Source organism: Tachysurus fulvidraco, chromosome 5, assembly GCF_022655615.1.
Source record: "Tachysurus fulvidraco isolate hzauxx_2018 chromosome 5, HZAU_PFXX_2.0, whole genome shotgun sequence".
Lineage (NCBI taxonomy): Eukaryota > Metazoa > Chordata > Actinopteri > Siluriformes > Bagridae > Tachysurus > Tachysurus fulvidraco.
This window is the reverse complement of record NC_062522.1, coordinates 5,281,982-5,301,513: the sequence shown is the minus strand read 5'-3', so window position 1 is coordinate 5,301,513 and position 19,532 is coordinate 5,281,982. Positions and strand designations below refer to the sequence as shown.

Below are 19,532 nucleotides of genomic sequence, written 5' to 3'. Positions count from 1 at the left end.
TTACAATTACAAACTCCTTCAAATACAGTAATCAAACAGTATTAGAATAAGTAAAAGGTATTAAGATGCAAACATTATAACAAACCAAGAAACACTCTCAAAGTGTAAACTTGTGTTTGTTCCATGATGCACCTAAAGTATAACATGCCCTAAGGCTGTCTACAATAGAATGCATACACAATGTGATTCAAGGCAGGCTTTTATACATTTTTACTGTGCCCAGTTGGATTTGGCTGTCAGTTTTGGTTAGCTTTGTGCCTTTTAGAGGGCTACCATCTTATTTCATACACCCATCTCGGTTCCCAAACATATCTCGCCGCCGACTCTGTTTGCGCTGTGAATGTCTTCTTTTCTAACCTCACTGTTAACACTTCTATATATGGTCATACTTCCTGCGACTTCTCAGGCTGTGATTATATAGAACTGAAGCTTTCTCTCGCTGTGGAATTTGACAGCAAGCTATAAAACACTGCACGTGCAGGTTACTCCCCGCGAATACACAGAAGGCTTCGTTTCAACAGCAAGCCTTGAAACACTTTGCATGCAGATACTTCCAGTAACACACAGTAGGCTTTATAAGCTTTCATTACAAGAAAGTTTTACAGTGAAATAAACAATATTAATCTAATCAACTCTATTACATGAGAATACATGATTATATGAAAAAGAAAAGCATTTCAGAATTTTCTTGAACATTCTGAAAATAAAACATAATACATAATGCATTATAATTTTCTTTTCTTTTGGAATCTTCTTCCAGCTGTCTAGGTACAGCATCTGATCCCTCGGTGTCTTCTTAACACTCATATTCAAATCTTTCAACTCTTCAACCAATCCTTCAACCGTTTGTATTTTTACATCAATCTTTCTTTGTTTATTCACCTTGCGTTTCTCTTTTCTTTTCTTATTTCTCCTTCTCTTTGTATTATCTATGTCCGTCAGTCTACTGACGGATAAGTTAATAACTGGTTGTGGTGTACCCTTATATTTATTATTATTTATTTGCTGAGAACCAGTATTAAGAAAACCAGTATCAGGTATGTAGAGTCCTGTAACTCCATCCTGTACATGCCAGTGTCTGATAACATCTCGAGCATGCCACTGGCTCTCAACAAATTTTTAGCCAAATCACACACAACTAACACAACTAACCAATATTCATTGCAGTTACAGGTCTGTAAAACTTTTAAATCCCAAAACATAGTCCAAACAGCTTTACATATTTCCTCCATTCTCTTTGACCACTCTTCTGATGTCATCAAAAATCTGACAATATGAATTGTTGGTTTATATTCATGATAACTTTCAGATCAATCTTTTATTAACATTTGCGAGGCTTCTGAGAGTCCTCCTGAACTGTCCATATTAGAATCCTGAATATTCCAAACACAAAGGCATAATTTATCGCTTGTTCACTGCAGCAGTTTAGTAATGATCCTAGATGGTTCTTGTCTTCCTCTGTGAATTTGTGAGGCTTTAGCACAAGTAAAAATGCATGAGGTCCTGGGACACAAAGATCTACACACTCTTCCAATTCCTCAGGTTTTAATGGTAAGTTTAATAAATGATCTGCATTGAGGATAGTGATGTACGTTCCTTCCACATGTCCACTGGCGCTCTCACTGTGCTGCTTTACTGAATCTGGAGGAGCTTCGGTGTCATATGCAGCTCTTCTCAGTATAAAAATTCCTACCATGCTGGTGTGTTTATACATCTAGGACAAAACTGCCACCACAACGTACTACAGAGAGATTATAGGCATTATAAGGGATTATATGCACAACAATATAAAGTATGTGTACAAATCTATTTATATATTAGCATATTGAGCTAGTTTATTGCAGTTGCTCACTCTAAAGGGAATGCGTGCAATATATATGCACAAGACCGTGCATATATGTGCAAGAAATTTGCAAATAGTACTGAGAATTTAAAATTGTGCAACCCCAGTATGTTAACCAATAGTCTGATAATTGTGCAGTACCATTAATTAAGGTAAGTTGTTCATAAGTTGTCCTCTGTCCCTGACTCATAAGGTTATCATGTTTGAAAAGATTCCTAAGGCATTTTCTCAAAATTCTTACACATGAAATAATCTCACCCATTTGCTTTGATTACTTTTTGCTCTGATCAAACATCTCTAGATATTTATAATTGTTTGTAAGAGAGAAAGATTTAAGATTTAACATGCTATTAATCACAAGTTACTATAAATACAGGTCAAGTGCTTCAGTTAATTTTCACATTAATCAGAATGAAGAAAAAGTGTGATCTCTGTGACTTCAACGATGAAATGGATTTTGGTCACAATGGGTTTTTGTGTAACTGCTGATATTATGGGATTTTTACACACAACAGTATCTACAATTTCTACAGAATGGTGTGGAAGACTGTCATGAACACTGGATAAAAGGGACCCAAACACAGGAAGCCCCCCAAGGCTCTCTTGAATTTTTGCTGTTCTCTTTACCTGTAAAAATCTGAAGCTCAACCAAGTTTGAACCAATTTTTTGTGGAACAGAACTGTAGATCTTTATTTCTAAATAAACAAGGGGAATTATCTATCAAAAGAACAGGAGCCCCTTAATGAAAACTCCTAGTTAAGTGGGAAAAAATGTGACAGTGGTATTTAAGCACAACAACCAGACATCATGTTAATATAAAGATTATATGATTTATTTAAATTAAATAATGAATACTTATCCAGTGTATTCAGACATTAATTACCATGTATTATTAAGTCAACAAAAATATTGATTTTTTTCATATTGACATGCTCAGGCTTCTGATTGACACGATTCTCTCATCATCTAATCAGTTTTAGTTTTAAACTCATGGTATCTTAAGTATGTAACCTAGTGAACCAGCATTAATGTATTCAGTATTAGAGATTTAAGCACTTATGTACGTCGCTCTGGATAAGGGCGTCTGCCAAATGCTGTAAATGTAAATGTAAATGTAAATGTAATCATGTATCTGCTTCTTGGAACAGTATAATACAGATTCATGAAAAATTAGCACACTCATAGCACTCCATTCAATTTAAGATGAAAAGGAAAGGATGGAGCATCAAGATAAAGTAAATAAATTTCAGTAATACTATTACATGTATACACATGACCTTCTTATATGGATAAAATAATATAATAGTTAATATAAGGATAGTAATGAACCTGTATCTGCATAGCAGACGTAATATAAAGGGTTTTTGTTCTATATTGAAGCATTACAATATTTCTAAATGTACAATATGATTAATACATAACACAAAATCCACATAACATTCTCAAAATCTCAGAGTTTACCTGCACCTTACAAAGACAGTCAGTAAAGCCTCACTCCTTTCCTCTCTCTGTATCCAATCACAATATCCAATCCCATCTCTTTACATCCATTACATCCGTCATCTCATAGTTGTTTGAAGCAGTCAGGTACAAGTCGGCACCTTGTGATGATTCAACAGCCATTGAATTCTTTGTGATGTCCAAGACCACCTCCACACATCACAAAGAATTCAGTGGCTGTTGAATCATCACAAGGTGCCGACTTGCCAAACTTTCCCTGAAGTCTCAACAACATCAATGTTTTTCTTTTTCTTTTTCTTTTGTCTAGCTAAAAAAAATCCACCTCATTTCTCCAGTTTTCCTCTTACATTATAGCTCTGTAAACATTCAGATTCTCTGAAGGTCTGACAAGGAACAAATGCAAAGAAATAATTATAACAGCAGCAGGAGGAATGTGATCCTCTCTTATAAGTCAAAGGCTGTTTGTGACATATTTCTTGTTCTGAAAGCAAAGCAATGTTGGCTAACAGTTCCAACTTGAAAAAAGGGAAGAAGAACAAAAGTTATGGTAGTATATAATGACTTTGTCGAAGGTCTCACTGGAGGTCAGGAGCAGTGAATTACATTTACATTTTACATTTACGGCATTTAGCAGACACCCTTATCCAGAGTGACTTACAACTGAGCAACTGAGGGTTAAGGGCCTTGCTCAGGGGCCCAGCAGTGGCAGCTTGGTGGACCTGGGGTTCGAACCCGTGACCTTCTGATCAGTAGCCCAACACCTTAACCACTGAGCTACCCCCATTAGAAATAAATGTTTGGCAAAGTTTATCTACGAAAGGTCTCGTCTTTCTTTCTTCTTGAACAAGAACAGAGATTCTTTAACACCAGGATAAAGCTGCACAGACTGTAAACAGTCCCACATCTATTTTTCCACACCCTCCACACATGCTGCTGTTTAAGACATTTATGCATTACATGCTGCTGGTACAAAGCTAAACACACACTAAACACAATTTGGTACCATGTAAGTTGTAAAATGAAGCACACAAGAACATGACAACACTGAATCTCACTGAAACTATTGGTTTGGAAAACAATCCTCTCCTGTGAACCTACATCATACGTACGATCATCTGCAATGTTTCAAATGTAGACATGATCAACAGCCTGGAGCTCTTTATTAATTCTGATCAAGCTCTTAGTTGATAATGCACATCATTCCTTTGCTTTTTTTTCCTTCCTCTTTTGTACTTTCATACAGATCACTGAGAAGTTTATAATCATGTTGATGTTTGTTAATCAAGTCTTGTATGTGATCTTTATGTTTTGCTTCCAGGTCGTTCATCTCCTCTGCTTTTTTTCTAGCCGCATCCTGATGTTTGGTCTCCATTTCATTCATTTTCATTTCATAGTAATTTTTCATTTCCTTGTAGGCTATGTCTTTGTCTCTTCTTTCTTTTTCTTCTCTTTCTCTCTTTTTGAATTCCTTTTGCTTTTCTTCTTCCATTTCTTTTTTCCTTTTTTCTTCCATTTCCTTTTTCATTCTCTTTAAACTCTGTCTCTCCTTTATTCTTCTTTGATTTTCTGCTCTGATTTTTTTATTCCATTTTTCTTGCCTTATTTTTTCCCGTTCCTCATACTTCTGTATTATTTTCTTTTTATTTTCCTGATACTCTTTCTTTATTTGCCCTCGTTTCCTCCTTTCTGTCTCCTGCCACTCATTTCTCTCTTGTTCTCTTTCCTGTTCAAATTCTTTTCTCATTTGCTCCTGATTTTCCTCTTGTGCTCTCAGTTCTTCAGCATGTCTCTCTTTTGTTCTCTTGTCTTCTTTATCTCTCTCTCTCATCTGCTCTTTCCATCTCATCTCGCGTTGTCTCAGTTTCCTTTCAATTTCTTCCTTAATCGCTTTATCATTTTCTGCATTCATTTTTCTCTTCCAATTTGCTCTCTCTTCTTCCTGTTCTTTTCTTCTCTTTTGTTCCTCCCTATCTCTCTTTCTAATCTCTTCTTCCTGTTTGTGTTTTAGTTTTCTTATTGCTTCATTTTGTTGTTGCTTAAAGTGTTCTTTATTCTCTCTTTCTCTCTCTGCCCTTCTTCTGCTCTCCTCATCTCTTTCAGTTTGAAATGTAGCTTTTTGATCGCGTAGTTTTTTCCTCATCTCATCCAAAATCTGTTTATTTTCTGCAGTCTGTCGTATTTTCTCTTCTTCTCTTCTTTGGTTCTCTTTCAACCATTTATTTTTCTGTTTCTCTTCTTTCTTCTCATATTCTCGCCTAATATTTTCTTCCCTCTCCTTAAACATCTTTTCCCTTTTACATCTTTCCTCTTCCGATCTCTCTCTCTCTTTCTTCATATTATTCCTCATCTGTTCCAGTACTTCGTCATATCTGTCCTTCAGAGCCTCTCTTTCAGCTTGCATCTGCTCCTCTTTCTCTTTTAGCATCTCCTTCTGTTTCTGTTGTATCGACATCTCTGCCTCAAACATCTCATTGGTAAAGTAATTGTCCCTGTTGAACCTTATCATTTCTTCGATCCTTTGGAGAAGCTCACTAACTTGTCTGGTATCTTCTATAGTGTTATTAAACAAGAGAGCTCTTCCACCACAGTCTCTGATTAGATTGTTGAGATATAGATTATTACCAGCTTTAAGATAATCTTCAAGTGTTTTATTTTTCAGTTTATCTCCTCCAGTAAACAGCACTATAGTGTACTTCACAGCATCAGGACCAAACATCTTCCTAATCAGATTCAGTGTTTGCTTCTCTTCCTCAGTAAACCTTCCCACACTAAGCACAATGATGAAGGCATGTGGTCCTGGTGCTAACATTGAGATACACTTCACAATTTCTTCTGTTACTTCTTCATTTGAGAGTGAGGTGTCAAAGAGTCCTGGAGTGTCCACAACAGCTACTGATCTGCCCTGTACTTCTCCCAATCCCATCTGACATATTTTTGTCATAGAATTCAAGCTCACGTCACTCTCAAATTCGTCTCTTCCTAGAATAGTGTTTCCTGTTGCACTCTTTCCATTTCCTGTTTTTCCAACCAGTAATAATCTCAAACAAATGGAGTTTTCACCCTCTGCACCTAAAAAAATGACAGTGGCTTGTTAATGAACTGTCTCATTTATATTAATACGCTAATGAAAATCTACAATTTATATTAGTTTGTTTAAATGATTCTCTTTGTGAACGAAATATCCTTGATAGGAAACATTTGACTTTGTGGGGACAATTATCTAATCCCCATGTGGAAAACTCTTTGTTTTGTTTTTGTTTTTTTTGTGTGTGTAAGGTTATTAGAAATACATACAGTATATTTAGAAAAATAATGAAAATGGTAATGTTGGTATATGTAAAAACATTAGCATTACTCAGTGTCTTACTCTTGTAAAAATTTATATACATAGATTAACTTGTAAAAAATATATAATAATCACTATACAGAAATTAAAGAATATTTACACAGATACTAAACTACTTACATGATTCCTGTTGTTTTGCTTCAAGGTGCTCCTTCATTTCAGTCGGTTCATCCTCTAGTGGCTGTTTAGCTCCATCTTTCTGTGCCTCAATATACATTTGGAGAGAATAAATCCTCCTCATATTTGTTACTCTCTCTAACAGTTCTGTGACCTGTTTGTGTTTATTTTTTTTTCCTTTCTCCAAGATCATATATCTGTCCCCACACATGTGTCGAATTTCTTCCATTTCTGAACTTTGCTCTACAAAGTTAATTGCAGCAGCTTTATTAAAGTTCTTGTTGGTAAAAAGAGCAAAACTATGATCACAGACTTTTGTACCAAAGGTTCTCTGAATCGTCTCTATTTCTCCTTTGTCATTATCTGTGACAGGACCAACAGGAATGATGAAAACAAAAGCATGGACAGGATTATCCGAAGAAAAACAGCGAAGAGTCTCAGACATCACTTCCTCATCTGAGAGATGAGTGTTGTAGAGAGCTGGCATCACCTCCAGCCTGAGACGCTGTCCACAGACTTCTCCAGTCTTCACATCCTCTAATATCAGGTCTGATATGGAGGTCTTTAATGCTTCATCACATCCACACAACACCAAGTTCAACACTGGTGATGAGGAATCACTTCCTGACACTGAAATGAAAGAGAAATGGGAAAATAAACATATTTACATTTCTGTGTCTGTAAAACTGATATTTCATTAATGATCATTAATGATTGCTTCTGTAAATGTTTTGGAAATGTAAAATAGCTCTGCTCTGATTTAAATTCATAATTAAAGATTTAAAAAATAAAATTTGTTTCACTAGAACAATAAATAGCCTACTGTATCTGCTGCTACATGAGATATAATGTGCATAAATAAACACGTTTGAAGGTCTTAATAAAGTGAGTATATACAATAAACATATAATGATTATAAACCCATGTTCTTCCTTTTCACATTTGTCTACTTTGACAATCATACTTGAAGACCTTTTAAAGGTTTGCACTGTAAAGGTACAAACAAACCAATTGAATAAACTATACTTTCTTTTGTCTAAACTAGAATTTTTTTTTATAATTTTTGCAACTCTACAAGTTTTTTAATAAATTAGCAACACATTCAGTGGTGTTAAAAAGTGTTGGCCCCCTTTGTGATTTTATTTTTTTGCATTTTTGTCACAAATTTTATGTTTCTGATCATCAAACTAATTTAAATATTAGTCAAAGACAACAAGTAAATACAACATGCAGTTTTAAAATGAAGGTTTTTATTATTAAGGGAAAACAAAATCCCACATGTCCCTGTGTGAAAAAGTGTTTGATGTAAAACACACCATGTAATCCACCTCTGAATGGCTGAAGAAAAACAAAATGAACACTTTGGAGTGGCCCAGTCAAAATCCTGACCTGAATCCCATTGAGAAGCTTTGGCATGACCTTAAAAAGGTGGTTCATTCTCAAACCCTCCAATTTGGCTGAATTACAACAATTCTGCAAAGATGAGTTGGCCAAAATTCCTCCACAGCACTGTAACAGATTCATTGCAAGTTATCGCAATTGCGGTGTGGGGGCAAACACTTTTTCACACAGGGCCATGTAGGTTTGGAATTTGTTTTCCTCTACTACTTGGAAAATGGATGTTCCTAAAGATTAATTTGGCTCAATGCTAACAAAAGGCAAAGTAGACTTTTGTGAATTTATCAATTCTATCCAAGACATTTTCTGTAAAAGAAGATTTCTGTTTTGTGTCATCAGAAAGATCTTGTGATGTCTTTCTACCTCTCTACCTCTCTGTCAAGGTTTTCATCAGTTTGTAAATATTCCTTGTGCACGCCTTTAAATCTGTCACATATGAAGTGAATCCTTTTGTTCTTAATTAGTTTCACAAAGCACAGATTAATTCCCATGATTTAGTCAATACTAGATTAAGAATTTTTTATTATTACACAATAATTTATTTTATCAAACATTGTTCATTTTGCATAATAACTGGAGGTATGTGGGGGAAAAAACTGTTTTGTATTTCCTTCAGTTTCTGTGGAGGTGTGAGTTTGTCAGAGTGCAAGCGAGGAGAAGAGACGAGATACAATGAAAATATACGTGCAAGCTGAAATAAAGCTGACTTGTAAGAAGCTCTCATTACACTTATTGCTAATCATATCAGCATAACTGACACTGCAAACCTTACACCGTCATCTATACAGAGTGAACCAAGACACAAGATTATCAATGACCTAGTTGTTGGTGTCACAAATGCTTTTCCACACAGCTGCATAATCCAATATCATGGCACTTTAGTGGATCTTCACATGCTTCTCAGATCTTATTTACATCTACAGCATTTGTAAACAGAGTGTATAAAAACTGATTCTACTATGATCTCAGTTGGAGAACAGCTCAGAGGGCTGAAACAGAGGCAGAGGTTTCCAAGTTGCAATAGAAATGTGCATATTTGTTTTCTCCCCTTCTTCAGACACACAAACCTCACATTACACCTTACAGAGACAGGCCTCCTCGTGTTTGAACTCATTAAGCTGTATCACTTACATGAAAAAAAGTGAAGACGGTCAATAATTTAAAATAGCATGTTGGTTATTGGATGTTGTCATCTCACTTTTCAGCCCATGCTTTTCTGTTGTGTCACTCATATGGCCTGCTGAATATTTGTGTTGTATTCCTTTTTGGACAATTGATTTCATTATGAAATTATTTTAAAACGCCACTTGCTTCCATACTATTGACCTCAAATTGGGTGTGGTGTCACTTACTTGTTGGGGGTGAGCTCTTTCTCCTCTTCTTATGCCATGCTGGATCTGTGAAGAAATCAGATAATGCAAAAATCACAAATTATCATAGCTTACTCAACTTACCAGCATGTCAACCAAAGTATGAATTATATAGTTTTGGGAAAGGGGTGAGTGTCTGTTTATTATAATGTAATGTCTAGCCCAGCTAATTATTTACATTTTACTTTAATAAACATTATTTTAAGTAATAGTCACACCAGAAAACAGTAATTACTTTTAAACAGAAAGAGGAAAGAAAGAGTCTGGAGCTGGAGGAACAACAGAAATGAGCCAACTCATTCACTGAGTCAATACAGTGACTAAATCAGTGAGGTTTGCGTCAGTATATACTGTGAAAGGTAGCTGAAAATTGGGATGTCCCAGGATGGGGAGTTAGGAAGGATAAACTTTTAAATGTTAAAAGGCTTGTTGAAATTGCAGTGTCCACTGAAATGACTTTTTTCCTCAGAGCATTGAGTGGTTCAGCAATCTGCGAGAGGTTTGGCATAAATATATGATAACATCCAGCTAATCCTAAGAATTGCTGGACTTTCTTAAGATTTTGTGGAGCTAGGTATAGGTATGGATGGCTTCCACTTTGCTTGGATCTGCAGTTACTCCTTGACTGTTCACAATATGACCAAGAAAGGTATTCTCATGAACACAAAACTTGCACTTTTTCAAGTTCAAGGTCAATGCAGCTATTTTCATATTCTGCAAGATAATCTGCAGGTCTGAGAAGTGTTGTTCCATGGTCGGTAAACAAACAATGAAACAAAACACATAACTCCAAGTAGTTCTTTCAATACAATCTTCAACAGTATTTAAAAAGTTAACAGTGCATTTTTTAGTCTAAAAGGCAGAACAATAAAATGATAAAGGTGATGAAAGCTGTCTTCAACTAGATTGTTGATTCCATAGGAACTTGTCAATACCCACTGTTAATGGTCCACTGAGAAGAAAATTAACTTATCAGGGTTTCCTTTTTGCTGTAGAGCTTTGTGCAAAAGATGGAGACCGAGATAAATCAGTGGACTAAAGCCATAAAATGTTTGATCACAAAGGAAATAAACAACAGGGAGTCTACTGTTGTGTCTGAAGGGTGTTTTTTAATCAACAGCTTCAAGTTCAACAGGACCTTACCAGAATCTGAAAAATATTCAATTCAATTCAATTCAAGTTTATTTGTATAGCGCTTTTTACAATAGACATTGTCTCAAAGCAGCTTTACAGAGCAGAAACATAGAGCAGAAGGAAGACATAGTTAATGATAAAGGAAATAACGAATAATAAAAGACATAAGAATTTACAGAATAAAAATTCTAGGTTATTATTAGATGTATATAGTTCACAATGTGTATGTATTTATTCCCCTATGAGCAAGTCTGAGGTGACTCAGGCAGCAGTGGCAAGGAAAAACTCCCTTAAATTGGTAAAGGAAGAAACCTTGAGAGGAACCGGACTCAAGGGGGAACCCATCCTCATATGGGTGACACTGGGGTGTGATTGTAATATACAGTCATTTAAATGTTGTATTGGTGTAAGGATCATGGACTTCGGATCTCCTTAGTATCACAGAGTCTAACTGGAGATGTCTCAGGATTCTTAGAGTCGGCCTCGGCTCAGTGGACGTCCAAAGGCCCACAGAGGACGTTGGGAGCTGGTACAATGTCTGGATGCCTTGGGATGGGTACAAAGAGAGAAGCAGTGGAGAGGGATTAACATATCTGCTGTTCATAAAAATGTGCCGATCTTATGTACTGGTGCATGATATTATGGGATGTATTATGTGTACGCCTGACTAAAGAGATGAGTTTTTAATCTACATTTAAACTGGGAAAGTGTGTCTGAGCCCGAACACTATCAGGAAGACTATTCCAAAGTTTGGGAGCTAAAGACGAAAACGCTCTACGACCTTTAGTAGACTTAGATATTACCAGAAGTCCTGAGTTTTGTGATCTCAGAGAGCGTGAAGGATTGTAACGTGTTAGAAGACTAGTTAGATACATGGGAGCTAAACCATTAAGAGCCTTGTACGTAAGTAGCAGCAGTTTGTAATCAGTTCTAAACTTAACAGGTAGCCAGTGTAGAGATGATAAAATTGGGGTTATATGGTCATACTTTCTTGTCCTAGTGAGAAATCTGGCAGCTGCATTTTGGACTAACTGTAACCTATTTATTAAAGATGCAGGACAACCACCTAGTAATGCATTACAATAGTCCAGTCTAGAGGTCATGAATGCATGAACTAGCTTCTCAGCATCAGATACAGACAGGATGTTTCTCAGCTTGGCAATATTTCTAAGGTGGAAGAAGGCTGTTTTAGTAGTATGGGCGATATGATTTTTAAAAGACAAGTTGCTGTCTAATATAACACCGAGGTCTTTCACTGTCGAGCTACTAGTAACAGAACATCCCTCTAAATGGGAGTTAAGTTGTGAGAGTTTCTGTGCACTGGTTTTTGGACCTATGAGTAGTATTTCTGTCTTATCTGAGTTTAACAATAGAAAGTTGCAGCTCATCCAGTCTTTTATCTCTCTAAGGCATTGAGTTAATTTGGACACTGTGGCTATTTCATCTGGTTTTGATGAGATATATAACTGTGTCATCAGCATAACAATGGAAACTAATCCCATGTCTTCTAATAATGTTATCTAATGGAAGCATGTATATCGAGAAAAGCAGAGGTCCTAGAACTGATCCTTGAGGGACCGCATAATTAACTGGTAATAAACTGGAGGATTCACCATTTAATTCTACAGAATGGTATCGATCAGACAGGTAGGATCTAAACCAACTTAAAGCCTGTCCATGAATACCTGTGTAATTTTGTAAGCGAGCTAGAAGAATGTTGTGGTCTATAGTGTCGAATGCAGCACTAAGGTCAAGAGCAGTCACTAAGGAGTCAAGAGCAGCTCACTAAGGAGTTTAATCAATGCAAAAATCAAATAGATGAATTTTGTGGTAACATTCAAAAGTTTCAATTAACCCTTTCTAAAGATTTTCAAACACAGATAAAAGTGTTGACGACTTCTCAACCACAAACAGTAACTTCAGCTCCCACCTAAGTGTCTGCCTCATTACGTTCAGTACCTATTATTACAGATAAACCAAACTTTCATAACCAAAATTGACCATCTATAACTCACCTTTTCCACATTTGGAAAACCAACTGATGTATGTAGCATCCTACCTCTTCTCTTTTACTGTACCTATTATATTATATAATATTTACAGCTAATTCATTTGTGATTTATGTATGTAATTTGCTCTCATAAATACTTTGTTTTGACTATTTAGGCTTTCATTAGGCTTTCCTTTGTCTCGTGGGAAACCTTCCCAGAAGACAGAAGAGCAGAGATTATTATGACAGCAAAAGAGGAATAAATCTGTAATGGGATGTTCAACAAGCACATATAGGTTTGACGGTCACGTGTCCAAAAACCTTTGTCTAAATCATACAGATCATATACATAAGTCTTCCTGATAGTGTTCAGGGCTCAGACACACTTACCCAGTTTAAATGTAGAACTCATCTCTTTAGTCAGACGTACACAGAATACATCCCATAAATTTGTGCAGTATTACATCAGACTTGCAAACATTATAAACAGCAGATATCTTAATCCCTCTCCACTGCTTCTCTCTTTCTACCCATCCCAAGGCATGCAGAAATTGTAACAGCTCCGATTATCTTCCATGCGATGAAGATTTTGGACCTCCACTGAGATGAGGCCGACTCTGTGAGAATCCTGAGGCATCTAGAGATCTACCAGCTCCAGTTAGACTCTGCGATACTATAAAGGAGATGTGAACTCCATGTGGTCTTTTACATCAATACAACATTTGTCAGACTGTATATTTATAATCACACCCACCAGTGTCACCCATATGAGGATGGGTTCCCCTTTGAGTCTGGTTCCTCTCAAGGTTACTTCCTTCCATTCTAGGCAGTTTTTCCTCACCACAGTCACCTCAGTTATTTCAGACTTGCTCATTGGGGATAAATACATACACATTTAAATATATCTAATATTAATCTTGAATTTTGTATTCTATTAATCTTTATTATATTCTTTATATTAATCTTTATATTAACCTTTGTTCTATGTTTATGTTCTGTAAAGCTTTGAGACAATGTCAATTGTAAGAACGCTATACAAATAAATTTTAATTTAATATAATTTAATTGAACTATTCTAACACAGCACAGTACATTTTATTAACTATTTAAGACTAATAATAGCTATTTAAGACTATTCAGAATGTAAAAAAAATTAGAAAGGGTTAGAAAGCCATCTGAAATGTATCTGAAATATTAGACACTGTAAATATTCCAATACATATTTCAAATGATAACTTGGAATTATATAGAAAATGACTAAATATATAAGCTTTAAAATACTACATTCTGTAATGGTAAAATAAAAAGCAGCTATATGATGTATTGTAAGTAAAAAATTTGTGGATGGAATTTCAGAAACTTAATAAGATATAAGACATCATATGCAATGTGTCATCATCAATCAAATTATGTTTACAGGTCAAAGGACGTGAATAACTCTTATTCAGAGTGCATTATAAATTCTTATACAGTATACTTGTGAAGTACTGTATTTAAAAATGTTAACACCTAAGCATTATATAAATGATCTATTTAATGGCATTAATTTTTATGACACTTAGGTCAGTTTGATTTATTTATTAATGATTGTTGAAGTATCATATCATATTTGTGTTTTTGTCATTTCGGGAAAATTGCTTTCATTATAAAATTATTTTAAAATGCTGCTTCCATACTATTGACCTGTATTTTCAAATTGGTTGTAGTTTCACTTACTTGTTGGAGTTGGGGGCTTACTCTTCCTCCTCTTCCTTTGCCATGCTTGATCTGTGCAGAAATCAGATCACAAAAGAAAAGAGCAGTTCAACGATCCGTGAGAGGTTTGGTACAAATCTATGATACCATCCAGCTAATCCTAAGAATCTCTGGACTAAGGAATAAATCTGTAACGGGAGGTTCAACAAGCACATAAAGGTGTAATGGTCACATGTTCAAAAACTTTTGTCTATATATTTCATCTTCATGTCCATGACACATTTGTTTGTTTTCACATTTTTTTTTAACCAATTTAACTGCCTTCCACACCATCTGCAGCTGACACTTTACTATGCCTTCTGCTGCCATGAGTCAACAGCTAAAAAGAACAACTCAAATACATAAGCTACAAGATGTTACAACTATTTTACCACAGCACAGTTGCATTCTTCCATCCGACGGGGTTTGCATGATTTATGCTAATTTATTCAATTCTCTGAACTTCTGGCAGAAGCAAAATTTATAAAATCATGTAGATACAGATCAAGAGCTGAGATCAGCTGAGGTTCCCCCATTCTGATGGTTGATGTGAACATTACCCCAAGCTGCTACCATGTATCTACATGATTTTAAGCATTGCACTGCTACCACATAATTGGCTGATTAGATAATTGCATCAGTGTGTAGCTCTACAGGTGTTCTACTTACAGTGCATTACAGTAAATTATATTCTAGCATTACTAACAGTCGAGGGAAACCCAGCTTGTTCCCCAAGTATCCACACTTGAGTTCTTACACAGTTCTTACTTCTAATGTTTAGGTGTACAAGATTTCAGGTTTTTATGACACAGTAGGTCAGTTTGATTAATTTCCTAGTGATTGCTGTTAAGTATCATATAAACAGCTGTTAATCATTAATCAAACTTTGAGACTGAGAATCTTTTAGATAATATCAAAGGTCTAATATCAAAGGTCTTTCTCAATAAAATCTTGCACATTTGTTTTATCAGTGTGTTCTTTTCAACAGTTTTATACAATTAGACATCAAAACTTCAAAGGTGCACTATTCCTTTAAATTTGAAAAACTATTAGTAGTTTATGCCACACATGCACATAAGGTTAATAAGATTCATGTTTCTTTGTGTCACATATTAATCTTAAAAGTACAGTAGGCGATTATCATTCAAAGTTTCATACAATGATGTGCAAAACACACTGATTCTGTCTTTCTCATGAACACACACACTCAAACTGATTATTATGTTGGCTTTGTAGAAGCCAACATTCTGATTTCCGTTATAAGCTTATTATTATTATTATTATTATTATTATTATTATTATTATTATTATTATTATTATTATTATTATTAATGGTGCTTGCTAAAGCAACATTCTTATTCTCTTGTATACTTATTATAAATGGTGCTTGCAAAGCATCATTATTGTTATTCTGCATACTTATTATTATCATTATTATTATTATTATTATTATTATTATTATTATTATTATTATTATTATTATTATTAATGGTGCTTGCTAAAGCAACATTCTTATTCTCTTGTATACTTATTATAAATGGTGCTTGCAAAGCATCATTATTGTTATTCTGCATACTTATTATTATTATTATTATTATTATTATTATTATTTATTAATTAATTAATTCTATTAATTCTTTATAATTAATTCATTTTATTATTAATATTATTAATTCTTATTCTCTTGCATACTTCTTCTTCTTCTTCTTCTTCTTCTTCACTTTTTCGGCGCGTAACTTGTCCCACAGCATTCCCAGTATGGAAGCTCAAAGGGTCTTTTTTCCCCATAGACTTGAATGGTGAATTCTTAAAATCTCTCTGTAGACTTTAGAAGTAAAGATCTAGTAAAGGTCTTTAAAGCTTGTTGCTATATTTCACAGTTGTTAGAATTGGTGAGCTTCCAGTTTCATTTCATATATATATATGTGCTCCTACTTTTCTAAGCGATCGGAATTCCGGCATTCCCGGTACGGAAGCTCAAAGTGGCCTTTTTTCCCATAAACAATCGCTTGGCAAGTTTTCGAGCGATATACACCAAACTCGGACAGGTTCTTTAGGACCTTACTCCGGACAAAATTTTTATTTCGGGGTTCTGATCGGAACTTTTGGTTTTCCCTTAGTCGACGATCAAACATCCCACAGACTTGAATGGGGATTTCCAGAGCTCAGGCACGGCTTCTGTTCTGTGTTCTATGCAGTATAATAATAAGTAGAATCCCATAATGACTGCAGTATTGACATGAAATGTCCAAACCCTCAGTAGTCACTTTTCGCAAAAGTATTGGCACCCAACCGGGTATTCCGGTGACGGCGCTCGACACTACGTGATGTCACGTGTAGCCCCGCCCCCCAAATTAAGCGAAATCAAAAATTTGCTGAGGGGAACTGCCTTCCGTGTATTCTGTCATAGGTCTGAAGTTTGTTGCTTCTACTTTTTTAAGCGATCGGAATTCCGGCATTCCCGGTACGGAAGCTCAAAGTGGCCTTTTTTCCCCATCGACTTCCATTATAAACTTCGGAGGTTTATAACTCGGCAAGTTTTCGAGCGATTTACACCAAACTCGGACAGCTTCTTTGGGACCTTACTCCGGATGAAATTTTTATTTCGGGGTTCCAAACAGAATTTTCGGTTTTCCCATAGTCGACGATCGATCATCCCATAGACTTGAATGGGGAATTCCAAAAAGTTCAGAAAAAATTTGCCCCCAAAATAAGCGAAATCAAAAATTAGCACAACATGGACATGTCATATATCAAAACACTCAGCACAATGAGGGAAACTACCTCACAGATATTCGGATCACGTCACATGCTCATGTCCGCTCACCTCCAAAAGTATTGTCACCCTAGCGGTCCAGTAGCTTTCCCAATTTTCCTATCCATTTCCCTCCAAAAGTAACACTGACCCTTATATCCACTCGCCTCCAAAAAGCACCGGCCTTTGCATTTACTTGCACCGTCTAAGCCAACATCAAAGTTTGTTGCGACGAACTTTACAAATCTAGTTACATTTTGAAATACTGATGCAATTCTGAGCTGAAGCAATTATTTAAAATAGGGGTAATAAACAGTTGGAACCTTCTAGGTCAAAATGAAGGCTTTGTAAGAAAAGATAAAGCCAAAACCTTTGTGTTCAATAAATAGACTATATTTTGGAAATCTCATACACCTTTTTTTTTTAGAATATCACAAAATTGCTCTGTGTTATATTTATCTAGATTGCGAACGGGAAATTTAACCAAGGACTTACCTTTGTTCGCCGCCATTTCCTATCAACCATGAAAGCTCAAAAACGAAAGCAGAATTTGAGCTGCCTATCTCACCCCCACGTTTAACTCAAACCTATCTCAAGGCAATCACAGGGTGTAATAATGCCAAAGGTGCAGGTAATATGAAGTCGATAGCAGTGGCATGTTTCTTTATTACTCTGTTTAGGTTAAACTGTAAACTTCTTATCTTAGCAATATAACTCAGACACAAGAAGGCTACCCTTATGATATTATTTATGTTTATATTTATATGTTTATAAATGATATATTTATTTATGAGAGACCAGTATCAATAATCACTCCAAGGTCTTTTACTGCTGCACAGGATACTAAACATGATTACTCTTTAAACAGAAAACTTACTTCTGGCTGCTTGTGGACCTACAGTAGTAAAAGGACTTCTGTCTTGTTAGAGTTAAGCAGGAGGAAGTTAAGCATCCACTGTCTAATGTCCTTCATACTATCTTTAATCAGCTAGCTTAAAAGATTTTTGCACATAGCCAGTGTTAAGGGAAGAATTTTTTTTGCACATACTGTACAATATATTGTTTGAACGTTCAGTATTCACATACAGTATATACAAGTAAAGTGACAATTTCTTTACCCTCCCCAAACCTACCCATCGGTCACCTGCGGGACCCACTGGTTATGAGACGAGCCACGCATCACTACTGTTGGGCTCTCAGTCCCCTGCTGTAGCCTTTTTTACATGAGGTGCTACCAAATAGTCTGAACCTTTTGATTGGAGTAGGCGTGACTGACCATAAAAAAGAAAAGAATATTAATTGATAATTGATTGCTTCATAGTTTGGTAATAGTATTTTAGAATGAATGTGAAATCTGACTGGGAGCCAATGCAGTGAGGATAGGATTGGGGTGATGTGTTCGTACCTTACAAATATTCTAGTTAGGACTCTTAGCTGCTGAGTTCTGGATTAACTGGAGCTTGTTTATGCTCCTACTGAAACATCCAGTAAAGTAAACAGTAATCCAACCTAGAGGCAACAAATGCATTTTCTGTGTGTTTCTGCATCACATAATTTCTTATCTTAGCCATATTTCTGAGATGAAAGAAGGCTACCATTGTGATATTATTTATGTGAGCTACAAATGAGAGACTGGTATCAATAACTGAAACTAATTTCAAAGTGCATCTGTATTAAATGTCTGACAAAATGCATCACAGGCTGAGAGGACGAGCAGTTTGTGACAATGAAAAGTTTGTGTCTTATCTGCTGATTTAATGGATTATACAATATTAGGCCAGTGCTTGTTAGGCCAGCATAAGTGTATGAGCAGGGTATGCAATCTTAAGCGAAAAACAAAATCACCTACAAAAGAAAAAACAAATTCACTTTTGTTGCAAATGATACACAAATATTCAAGCATGTAAATGAAACAAAAACAACAAAGAAAGCATTAAACGTATGGTTGAGCAGCAAACACAAGGTTTCTCGAACAGGATTAGTGAAGCAAACAGCAGGTGACCATTTAATAGCTCCAAATGAACTTTCCTCTCACTCTACTATTTCCTTTTTATGTAAGAAATGAGGTGTGCTACAGGAGTCCGAAAAGCGAAAAAAGGCTTATGATAAGGCAAGAAGTAGGACCCGTGTTAATATACACATTTGTATTACTATAGTATTACTCATTGAGTTCATTTATTGATAGAAATAGCCCCCCAGCCTGTGTGTGTGAGAGATTATAGTTGTGTGTGTGTGAGAGATTATAGTTGTGTGTGTGAGAGATTATAGTTGTGTGTGTGTGTGTGAGAGATTATAGTTGTGTGTGGGGGAGAGATTATAGTTGTGTGTGGGGGAGAGATTATAGTTGTGTGTGTGAGAGATTATAGTTGTGTGTGTGCGAGAG

The 19,532-nt window shown here is 35.7% G+C and overlaps 1 protein-coding gene across 2 annotated transcripts; it reads right to left on the bottom strand.

Annotated features, from left to right (window-relative positions):
• Positions 1-2,654: 2,654 nt before the first annotated feature.
• LOC113640863 (putative mediator of RNA polymerase II transcription subunit 26) lies at positions 2,655-17,773 on the bottom strand. 2 transcript variants are annotated; one of them, XM_047814091.1, is made up of 5 exons: positions 17,645-17,773; positions 14,377-14,427; positions 9,519-9,563; positions 6,772-7,398; positions 2,655-6,374 (listed from the first exon to the last, which is right to left on the bottom strand). In XM_047814091.1, the coding sequence occupies exons 1-5, from the start codon at positions 17,658-17,660 to the stop codon at positions 4,486-4,488; spliced, it is 2,628 nt and encodes an 875-aa protein (XP_047670047.1). In that variant the 5' UTR covers positions 17,661-17,773; the 3' UTR covers positions 2,655-4,485. The 2 variants fall into 2 exon arrangements, with proteins under 2 accessions (XP_047670047.1, XP_026999277.2); XM_027143476.2 differs by having other exon boundaries at positions 6,772-7,392.
• Positions 17,774-19,532: the final 1,759 nt, after the last annotated feature.

What these genes read in the sequence shown, in the direction of transcription:
- LOC113640863 (XM_047814091.1), bottom strand. An exon ending in TAAGCCCCCAACTCCAACAA is followed by an intron (nt 9,564 to 14,376) that starts GTAAGTGAAACT and finishes ATTTCTTCACAG; the next exon opens with ATCCAGCATGGCATAAGAAG. An exon ending in AGCAAAACAACAGGAATCAT is followed by an intron (nt 6,375 to 6,771) that starts GTAAGTAGTTTA and finishes TCATTTTTTTAG; the next exon opens with GTGCAGAGGGTGAAAACTCC.